Source organism: Scardinius erythrophthalmus, assembly GCF_964197995.2.
Source record: "Scardinius erythrophthalmus genome assembly, chromosome: 2".
Taxonomy (NCBI): Eukaryota; Metazoa; Chordata; class Actinopteri; order Cypriniformes; family Leuciscidae; genus Scardinius; species Scardinius erythrophthalmus.
In genome coordinates this window covers 24,239,148-24,251,292 of record NC_138222.1, presented here as the reverse complement: position 1 = coordinate 24,251,292, position 12,145 = coordinate 24,239,148, and the positions used below count along the sequence as shown (strand labels likewise).

At 37.4% G+C, this 12,145-nt stretch overlaps 1 protein-coding gene across 1 annotated transcript in view; it reads left to right on the top strand.

The window, feature by feature from the left end:
- pcxb (pyruvate carboxylase b) overlaps positions 1 to 12,145 on the top strand; it is a 249,787-nt gene that overhangs the window by 167,953 nt on the left and 69,689 nt on the right. Inside the window, exons 11-12 of the mRNA XM_081348433.1 lie at positions 9,826 to 9,970; positions 10,074 to 10,163. Of these exons, the coding sequence (XP_081204559.1) occupies positions 9,826 to 9,970; positions 10,074 to 10,163 (235 nt within the window). The remainder of the gene's footprint in view (positions 1 to 9,825; positions 9,971 to 10,073; positions 10,164 to 12,145) is intronic.

Below are 12,145 nucleotides of genomic sequence, written 5' to 3'. Positions count from 1 at the left end.
CTACTTCTTTTCATCCACCTGCGAGGTTCATGTGCTCATTTTCCCATTCAACGCCTCCTCATATTGCTCTCTCATTCTGTCAGTCTGTTTAGTCTTTATTCCAGATGTGCTCCTTGTTTGTGTTCTCCTCCAAATTGCTCTGATTGTTGTTTTCATGTATTCGCCTCTTCAGTTGTTTGTGCCGTTCGTCTTTCAGTGTCGAATTCCAGTGAGCTGCCAGTTCTGCCACAGCAAAACAACGTCTTAAGAACGGAGAAAAACAGGATGGTGGGATGGGGGAATGACTGAATGGGATGGGGAGGATGAATAAGGAATGGGAGGGAGAAAGAGAGAAGAAAAACATTCATTTCAATTCATTTAAGTGGTCATTGTGAATACACACACACAAATACTTTGTAAATAAATATGAAAACGACTGAAACCCAGAGGGCAATTTAATGAGACTTAATCGAATTGTCTATTGTTAATCGAGTTATGTTTAATTGTCATCTTGGATATTTCTTTTAAAATTCCTTGGAATAAATACAAATATTATCAAATGAGACAATTGTTGACATACAATAAGAGCATAGGGCAATCAAATTAATGGGGAAATAATGAAACTAAATCCATTCAATTCATAAATAAGATAATATTCAATTTAAATAAATAAATAATTTAGCTGAGAAATATTTGAAATCATATAGAAATCTCCAAAGTCTCTTGGTATTTTGGGAAATTTAGCACAGTTTCAATGAGATGTTCTTGAGATCTCTTCTGATATGAATGTGAGGTTACAGGGGTCTTTCTCAGGAGAAAAATCTAAGAAGCAGGAGACCTCAGCTTTTTCTCTCCTTTGTTGCCATCTAGGAGAAACAACTGAGATGTTAACAATATCTTATTTATAATTTTTCTTCCCATGCAGTGAATAGAGATAATATTTAATTACATGCTGCTTCCAATGTCATCGAGGACTGCCACTCAAAAGCACAGGGTTCCGTACCCCACCCCCCCACCTCCCCCAATCCCCCATCCTCTCTGCCCAATGATTACCCATACACCCCCCCCCCCCCCATATCCCCCATATTGCACGGGCCAGGACAGGACACCAGCCCTGATGTCATCTTTCCAGTTTGCACTTCTAAAAAAATTCCTCCAGACTGCATCTCTCCTCTTGTTTAGTCATCTCTGTCTCTCACTGTCTTCCATGTTTTCTCACCTTGTCCGATTGCAAAAAAAACATTGATCCCTCTTGGAAATGTCACCAAAGTGGTTTCCTGTCCTTTTGTCTCTCACCTTCTCTCTCTGCCCCATCTCTATCACACACACACACACACACACACACACACACACACACATATCTCTAGTTATTTTTGTGTCCTCCAGTTTGTCAATCATCTTAACTGTCGCAGATACCACAGAGACAGCATTTGAATTAAACACCCCCCGTGTGTGTGTGTGTGTGTTTGTGTGTGTGTGTGTGTGTGTGTGTGTGTGTGTGTGTGTGTGTGTGTGTGTGTGTGTGTGTCACGAGAATCACAGATGCAGACAGAGTGTTTTTTAATCTGTGGGTGCGGTGACAGTGTGTGCTGATTTGTGTGTGAGACTGTGACTACAAGTTAGTGTGCGTGTGTGTGTTTGAGCAAGAGAGAGAGAGAGTTAAGCAGCTGTCTTATATGCTGTCAGGCATGTCACCATTCAGACTGACGAGCTTTCATCTGCATCATCTCTCTGTCTCATCATCCGTTTCTCTTGTTTTTATATTCATTATCAGAATTTTTTTTTTTTTTTCATTACTCCCAATATCCATTTTATATCCATCATTTAAATGACACACACACAAAACCCATCCACACAAACCTGCTTTTCGAGCATTTCCAGTCAAGTAGTCCTGGAGGAAAAGGCGATCCGACTCCTGGCTTCCTCAAAAGCGAAACAAGACCCTCTTTCTCTCTCTTTCGGACTCCGGTCCTCTTCCCTCCCTCTCTTGATTTCTCTCTCTCCGTCTAACACTCCCTTGTTCTCACCAGCTGTGTGCCGCTGAATCTCTTCAGAGGACAAACTCCTCTTTTTTCATCCCTCTCTCTTTCTCTCCTGCCACAACTGATTGAAATTTAAGTCATTTTTAATCCTTTCGGTCAGGTATCCAGGGAACGACAGAACAAAAAAAAAAAGAAAAATTAGAGCAAAAATAAAGGAAAAATTACAGATCTTTTGTAGTGCTGGATATTTTTAGCAGTTCCCCTCCATACCTCTGTCGTTTGTTTCTTGTTCAGGTTTTCTCCGGTATCTACTCATTTTATTTTGTTATTTTTCTTCTCCTCTTTTGCAAGCAGTTGAGATGTTTGTGTGAACCAACGAGAGACTAAGGAGCGAGTGTCGACTACATGCACTGATACAGCGAGAGAGAGAGTGAGGGAGGGGGCTAAAAGAGAGAGAGAGAGAGAGAGAGAGAGAGAGAGAGAGAGAGAGAGAGAGAGAGATGGACAGCCCCCAGCAGTATTGGCTAAATGTGAGATGGTTGGGGTAGCGAGGGAGTGATAGAGGAAGAGATGATAGAGATGCAGAAGGAAGAGCTAAGTATGGAGAAATGGATGGAAGAGAGTGATACAGAGAGTGAGCCGATGAAATGTGCATCAAACGCAGAGAGAGGATTGATATCAAATGTACAGCTGCCTGCTGTTAATAAGATTGAAATTTTCAGCCCTAAACACTCTTACAGAGTTTAACGATGTTCATACATGACATATACAAGAGATAATGTTTACCTGCTAATATTGCAGTTTATTTTGTGTTTGAATGAAAGTGTCTGTTATTTATGTGTTTGTTTTGCCTACATTGTTAAGATACAAATGTCCCTGCAAAAGATGGCAAACCTTAAAATCACCTGCATAAAATGGTCTCCATGAGGAAATCAGCTTAATAAATAAACTAAATGAGGCAATTTCTGTTTTCATTAGTGTTCGATTTAGAGGATAGGAAATATCATTAGCTCAGTTGAAAAACAATAGAAGTCAGTGGAAAGGCTCCATCATGAAAAGCAAATGTGTGATAGAAGGAAGGTGAGGGAGTGTGTGTGTGTGTGTGTGTGTGTGTGTGTGTGTGTGTGTGTGTGTGTGTGTGTGTGTGTGTGTGTGTGTGTGTGTGTGTGTGTGTGTGTGTGTGTGTGTGTGTGTGTGTGTGTGTGTGTGTGCGCGTGTGTGATTTACTCAGTTGCACCATCATTGGGCACCTCTCTCCGTCTCTGCTTGCTATATTTGTCTTGTCTTATTAGTTATTATAAGACTAGATGAGTTATGAACAGCCTTCCAATTTACCCAGTTAAAGGCAAACACATATAGAGTAATGAGAGAGAAAGAGTGAGAGAGAGAGATAATATGGAATGGTGTTATCTTAAGGGAGAGTTTTAGATTTTCATTGGTGTCATTTTTCATTTTAAAAAGCATTTCACAATATCTTTTGGCTGGTTTATTTCCATAATGATATTAAGAACGGTGGTCACGTTCTAGCAAACACAAACCAATACCTCACCACACTCAAACACATTTACACAAAGACACCACAATAAAAACAGACTCACACGTCAACAACATATCCACACCCGACTAATAATAAATATACAGCAACCGTGCATCCATCCTAGAAAAGCAGTTTGTTTAGATATGCATATGCGTGTTTATTGTGTATGAGGTGCTAAGGCTATTCAGATGTGACACACCTCATTTGTTCTGTTGATCAGAGGCTGCAGTGGTGTGTAACACAACTGAAAGCCAGCACTCCTTCCTCATATCTCTCTTCATTGTTATACTTGAGCGGGCAGGTAGATTCATCTGATGATATTTAGATGACATAAGATTATCTGCATTAGCCAACAAACTGTCTAATGAACAGAAGAGTCACTCTCCCTTGTGTTCCAGGTTTTTTTTTTTTTTTTTTTTTTTTTAAAGTGAATTTCGAGTAAATATTGTAAATGTTCAGCAACATATGAGTAAGTCTGAAGTGGAATCATTAAAGCTGCAGTACAGAAGATTTTGGGGGTTAAAAATGAACAAACTCAATTACTAAGTACAAAAAAACAGTGTTCAAAATTGCCTTGTGTCTACTTGCATTAACCTGACTCACATTAGTAAGCTTATAATAATAACTTATAATTTCAGCTGTTGGGTTGAATTTTGGGAGAAATGTCAGTTTTATGTTATTCATCTTTGATTGGCTGCATCGCAACCATAAATAAAGAGAATTGCAGTGCTTGTGCGGTGCGAAGTGTGTTTGTTCTGAGAGTTTGTAGCCATAACTAAAGAGCAACGTTTTTAACACACTGTGGACTGTGTGGACTGGACTGTGTTAAAACAACATTGGAAGAAATTATTCATGGATATTCAGATACAGAAATTGGAACATGTAAATATATCTATGATGCACTGATGCATCAATATTAAAACTCTATTTCGTGTGTGTCTATAAAAAAGGTTAAATTGTACACACACAAAATAAAATGAGTAGTTTTAATTGTTACATATTAATTTAAGCATCTCAACTTTAAAAAGGTATTGGACGAAAATGCAAACTCCTTTGAAATATGTTAAAGATTACACGTGAAGTGTTTGAAAAATGAACTTGCAGTGAGCATTGGATAGTCAGAAATGTGTACACAATTAAATGTCCAGTATTGGCCAACATTTATAAAATAATAATAATTTTAAACAACTAATGTCAACCGATGACTGATGTGGAATTTATATATTGTGCATCCCTAATTATTTGTTTGTTATTTACTGCAAAGACATATATACATTTGTGAAAGGTGGCTTAAGTGTTCTAATGCTGTTGGAACCGCTCTATCGGTTTTGCATTAGGACATTGAAAAACCCATAATAGTCAACGGCTACTTATTTTCACACTGTGCAGAAGGGCCTCCACCCCCACCCTGTCTGTCTGTTTGATAGAGCAATGTGTGTGTTTTGTGTTTCTCTATATTTAGTTCCTCCCCCATCCTCACACACGTTTAGTCAGAACACATTCACACCATTGCCATAACACTTGCGAATGAAAAACGAAGACAATTAATCACAGAGACGTGTCACGCTCACCGTCAAACTCTTCCTTGTTTTGTCTCGTGCTCTCTAACTCAGTTCAGCACCACGGACAGCGCGTGTTATAAACATTGTTTGCTTTGCACTGAAAGTTTCTGGCGTGCGTCTTAAGAGCAGTGTTGTCTGTTTACCATCTCTACTAATACACTTTTGCAGTTTAGTAGAGAAAGAGAGACAGATGAATAACGATGGATTACTTGGCATGCCTCTATTCATGCACTAATGGCTTCACACATTTTGAAAGAATGTGCATGTGTGTTTTGTTTGTGGAGTTTTTTTCTTAGAACTGTGTTTGTTCTTGAACACACATATACTTTACCTTGTCACACCCCACTAGACAGACAAATAAAGACCTTTCATTAAACTGTTTCAGACCTTTTTGCATAGAATTGTATGCATTCGTTGTAATTTGTTTATTTGTTTGTTTGCAAAAAAAGAGCTTGTGGACAGTCGCAGACCTGTCTGAAATAGGCACACTTTGCTACAGGGCTGTTTGGAAATTGGAGAGAGAGGTTGTGTTAAACATAGAAGAATAACAATTTGGTCAACTGAATATTAGTCAACTTGCCTTTGTTAAACAAACTAATAAAGTGAAGATTAAAGTATAAGTGATGTTTATAAAAAAAAAAAATGTTCAAATATTTTTGTTTGTTATCTCTCTCTAATATCAGTTGGTTTTTGGCATTATTTCCTAAACAGAACGGATGAACAGCTGGAAATAATGGACTTCTGCAAGTTATAAGATCACAAGCATTTCTTAATTCTCTGTAGATTAGAACATGTGCTCAAGTGTCCTTTATACTTATTAGAATTTGTCTTGTTTGTCATACTATTCAATAGTATGACAAACAGATAAAGTCTACATTAAAGATTTCATTACACTTAAGTGATAGTTCACCAAAAAGATTTAAGTTACATTGCAAATGTAACCCATATGAATCCAATGGTTTAATCAAGTCTTCTGACGAGACATGATTGCTTTATATGATGAACAGATTCAATTTAGACTTTGATTCACATATAAATATTGATCAGTGCACATACACTGAGAACATCAAATATGGAAAACGAAAGCTCCAATGTGTAAGAACCAATGAGGTTTGTTCTCACGTGTCATGCAGCTTTTTTGAGCTACCGTGTTTACATATGATGAGCAGTATGTGTGTTGATCACTACTCACTTCGAAAGTTGGACATCAAAAGTAATCAGATTTATTTGTTGTGTAGACTTTAATTGATGGACAAAAATTATGATAACAAATATGTTATGAAGATGAACAGAAGTTTTATGGGTTCGGAATGACATGAGGGGGTGAGTACATTATGGCAGAATTTTCATTTTTGGAAGAACTATCCCTTTAGATTAAATTAATGTTCAAAAGTCAAAGTCAAAATTAGTCAAACTAAACAGAACTGAATTGCAATCAATCAATGATCAGGAATATCAAGTCACATTGAGTTTGGTTCGAGTCAAACCGAACTGAACACAGTTGAATCAAGGAGCTGGAATAACGAGTCAAATCAAGTCAAGTCGAATCAAGCTGAATTGAATCAATGATCAGGAATAATGAGTTGAATCAAACTGAATTGAATTGAATTGAATCGATTGAAATGGAATCAAGGAGTAGAAATAATAAGACCAAGAAGCACATGTAAATTAGAGACTTCTCTATCAAAAGACTGACATGATTAAACAGAAAACAATTTGAGAGAAATAGAGAGATAAGATTGATGTGAAGGCTGATCTGTTAAATGAGGCCAAAAAAGCGAAGACAGAGACTGAATTTGACCATGCAGGGCTTCACAAGAATGAACAACAGCCAAATGAAAGCAACAATACATGGCAAAAAAAGACAGAGAAAGCAAGACATTTCTTGCTTTATCTCAACCAAACTCTTGTCCTCTCCAACATACATGTACAAGACCAGTAACATTAATTTCCCCAGTCATTCTCTCATTCGGGACTTTTCAGATCTTTCCTCAGCACTTCATGAGTTCATCATTCATCACGTTAGATCCAAGCAGGAGAAGAATAGGATGGAAAACTACATTAAATCCTCCATTAACTCTTCAGCTTCCATTTGAATCCTCTGGAGAAATCCCCTATTTTCTCTCAAGTTTTGCTGGGTAATTGAGTTTTGATCCCTTTGTAGAACACAATGTGTGACGTACTGTATGGGAGTTAAGGGCATCCGTGTGTGTGTGTGTGTGTGTGTGTGTGTGTGTGTGTGTGTATACAGGGATATACTGTAGGCAACAATGTATCAGTCAGCATAGTCAACTCTGAAAAGGGATTGAATTCAGATCTAACATCATTGCTTTTTCCACAAGATCCTTTTTATATTCTTACTTTGACACATCATCTTCTGTTTCTCCTGTAGTCCCTTTACACTTTCTAGATCTCTTTGTGTGTCACATAAAACACACACAAACCCCAAATCTCTCTTTTCTGTACTTGTTTCTCTTTGTCATATGACACACGCATTCCTGTCTCATGCCCCATTGCATACACTAAAACAGTGTTTATTGGTGCAGTGAGCGGTGTGCACTGTTGTTTTGATAGCTGCAGTCTAGGGGCCCATTCCAGTGCAGGAGTTCTGTTATGGCCTGAACTGCAGCTGTCTCAAAATGCTAATGCATTTATAGCAGCCATCAGGAAAGAACTGAGTGCTTTCAGACAATACAGATTACAATTTAAACTTCCCACGCCCTGTGAGAGTACTTAACAGCACTGTCACTGAAGTGGACAATCATGGGCCAACGTGATGCTTTGTTCTTTGTCAGCATCTAGAATAATGTTCTGCATTGTGCTTGTTTGTTTGTTTGTTTGTTGTCATAAGTGGTGCTTGCTAAGGAAAATATAATTACAAAGTTCTGTCATGAAACTCTAGATAATGCAGCCTAATAGGTCATTTTACTCACCTGTCCATAATCACATCGTTATCTATTGGGCGCAGCTGATTGGTTCCTGCCGTATCAGTAGCCAATGAGCTCACTGCTCAACCTTCAAATACTTGAGTAGCATTTGCCTTAGCAATGCAGCGCGCTTTCAGAAACCCTCCACCTGTATAGATCTATGACGTGTAATTCATGAACGCTATATTTTACAGAAGCAGCATGTCTTACTTGTTCGCAGCAGCGTGTCGTGTATGTATTGGCCGTAGCAAGTCCCGTACTTGCTCTGCCATAGCAGCAGCAGCGTAGCAGATCTATTCCGCCAATACCAAACATACAATATTGTCATACCCATTACCATGCCAATCACTTTGAGAGTTGTCATGACAGAACTATTATTTTTCATACTTAGGATTAGATGGATGATAAACCAAACTCAAAGACATGAATTTTGGCATTTGACCCGAGCCATACCAAAATATTATATAGACCTGTGTAAGCTCTTTGTCTTGTTCCAGTATGCAACCACCTAGCAAGACCCTAGTAAGCGCACACTCTAAGAACACATAGCTACACCATAGCAATGACATAACCACACTCTGCAATCACTAACACCTTAGCAACTGTATAGCAACACCCAAGCAACTGCACAGCCACACTCTAAAACCACTCAAACATCTTAGTCATTGTATAGCAACACTCTAGCAACCACATAACCACACACTGAAACGACACGCACCTTTGCAACTGCACAACCACATTCTGAAACTTCTAACACCTTAGCAACTGTATAGCAACACCCTAGCAACTGAACAACCACATTCTAAACCACTCAAAACATCTTAGTTATTATATTGCAACACTCTAGCAACCACATAACCACACTCAGAACAGAACATCTTAGCAAATGCATAGCAATACCTTAGCAAACCATATAACAACACTCTGAAACCACAGACACCACAGCAATTGCACAGAAACACCCTAGCAACTGCATAACAACATTTTAAAATCACTCAGAATACATTAGCCACGATATAACAACATTTTTGGAACCACATAATCGCACTCTGATACCACTAACACCTTTGCAACTGCATAGCAACACCCTAGAACCCACACAACCACGCTCTGAAACCACCAACACTTCAGTAACTGTATAGCAACACCCTAGCAACTGCACAACCACATTTCTGCAGTTTAGCACCATCACTAATCAAACACACCTAACACACAACTCATAATCTAAAAATTACAAGCAGGTAATGATTAATTAGGGATGGTGCTAAAATCTCCAGGACCGGAATTATCCATCCCTGCTCTAAAACCACTCAGCACATCTTAGCGACTGTACAACAACACTCTAACAACCACATAACTACTTTCTAAAACTACTCGGAACACCTTAATGACTGTATAAAAACACCATTGCAACCACATAATTGCACTCTAAACTCATTCAGAACATCTTAGCAATTGCATAACAATGGCCAGCTTTGCACATGCAAGCACTATTTACATATTTCCCCAGAAAATGTAAGTATCTATTTGGTAATTGTTGGAATTTCCTGGAATTTGCTCTTGTATTGTTTATTTGTATTTACTTTTGATTTGATGGTGGATATTCAGTGTCATCAGGTCTCATTTTGCAAATGGATAAAGCATGTGATTTCAGGAATTTGTTGATTGCTCTTAGTTGGTAAAGTTTGGGCATCCCAAACTGACTTATTCATATGGTGGCTGTAAAGAGCATCTGACATCTTGCACTTGCTAATGTGTTCAACTGCCAAACATATTGAATAAATGCATGTGTTGTGACTATCAGCTGATAATCTAAATCACTCCTTTTTCTCTTTCAGACTAATATCCCCTTCCTGCAGAATGTATTGAGCAATAGCCAGTTCCTGTATGCCACAGTTGACACCCAGTTTATTGATGAGAACCAGGAACTTTTCAACCTCAAACCTACACAGAACAGAGCCCAGAAACTCCTGCACTATCTGGGTCAGTGTGTGTGTGCGTGCATTTATCATTGTGTTGCACCTGTGATGGCCTAAAATGTGTGAGAGTGCATTTGTGTTTAAACATCTGCTGTATTTCTCCACAGGTCACATCATGGTAAATGGACCCATGACTCCTATTCCAGTTAAAGCCAAATCCTCATCTGTTGATCCAGTCGTTCTTTCTGTTTCTCTGGGTATGACAAACACACACACGTCTGGTTCACTATCTTTGTGGGGACTCTCCATAGACATGGTATTTATACTGTACAAACTGTATATTCTATACCCTTACACTAACCCTACCCATAAACCTACCCATCACATAAAACTTTTCAAAAAAACAAATTCTGTGTGATTTATAAGCTTATTTTCTCATGAGGACCTCAATTTAGGTCCCCACAGTGACACGAGTCCCCGTAAGTCAGTGTGCATTCAGTTTGAAGTCCCCAGCGGGATAGAAAAACATTTACAAACACGCACACACACAAACACACACACACACACACACACACACAAACAAGTTACTTAATATAGTAAATAAATTATGCCTTGTAAAAATATATAAAAAAAAATTCATCATTTGTTCATGATTAACCTCTGTTTATTAAGATACTAATACAATTTTGACACAAATATTTAAATGATTTTAAGTGATTAATAATATAACAACTAATAACTTATTATTAACCATCTTACTAGCAACCTGTTTAATTTGATTTACTAATTTTTTAAGATAACTTACAACACATTTGTAAGTCATTAGAATGCCACTTATTAATAATTGATGAACTTAGTCATGTTTTGTAAATAATTAGTTCATGATTAACTAATAACTTATAAATTACTTATAACTAGATTAACAAAACATTCATAAAATGTTAGCATATCACTTAATATTTTTTTAATAATAATAGTCATGTTTTATAAAGTAGTTCATCATTAAATAAAAATGAATAAATGACTTTGAATTAAAACATTCATAAAATGTTAGCATATCACTTAATGTATGAATGTAGTCATGTGTTGTAAATGATTAGTTCATCATTAACTAATAACTTGTAAATTACTTATATATGAACATTATTATAAAGTGTAAATGAAGATTTGATTTCTCATGTCATGTACCCTTTAAGAGATTTTTGTCTCATTCCACCAAAACTTTCAAGCTTCAAAAAGTTTGTAAATGAGTTTGTTTGTTCTTGTACGTCTAGCATGTTTGAGCTTTCATTCACAAAATTGTATGCACACGTCTGTGCATTAATCATTGTTTATATGTGAATAAAAGCCTAAATTAACACTTTAGTTTTGGGTCCAATTCTCACTTTTAACTGGTTGCTTATTAGCATGCATGTTACTTGGATATTAGCTGTTTATTAGTACTAATAAAGTACATATTCATGCCTTATTCTGCATGACCATATTCTACATCCCTTAATCCTAACCAGAGCCGGATTAACCCAAAGGCAAACTAGGCACGTGCCTAGGGCCCGATTGGCGGGATGGGGCCCAGACAGAGGGACAAAAAAAAAAAAAAAAAAAAAAAAACAATATAGTACAAATGTCCTATCTACAATTTATTTCAATATTTATTAATTAACTAAAAATAGTGACGATGTTTATCTTAACCATAGACTGTTACATTACTGCAGTTAAACCAATTAATGTGTCCGTTACAAAGCGGGTGCCGGCTTCTGAAAGTATAACGAACGCATCCATCAGGTGCTGCGAGGCAAAAGCCTAATAAGCACACAAAGAAGCACAGCTCATAATGCAGGTGTGTGAGTTGTCGTCATCTATTTTGGAGTGATTATGTATTCTAAATATAAACTTGTACTGTAGATCAGCGTCATTTCTGGAAAAATTATTCACCGCTTTATTACGAGTTTAAAAGAGCGCGAGCGTCATTAACGTGCCCAGACGCGACGCTTTGAATTTGCGCGTACAATGAATAACATCGCGTCGGGAGCTGACTAGTAAAAAAGCTACAAAATTAAAAGACAAGACGTCTGTATTCTAAGTTAAAAAGCCAACACACTACAACATTTTTAAATGTTTCTAATAGGCTAAAGGATCTCATATCTATGGGCTTCTAAATTCTGCTGATGATTAGACATCTCCTGACATTACGCCAATATCAGTTTATATATATTTTTTTCTGCTCAGTAGCGATCGTGTC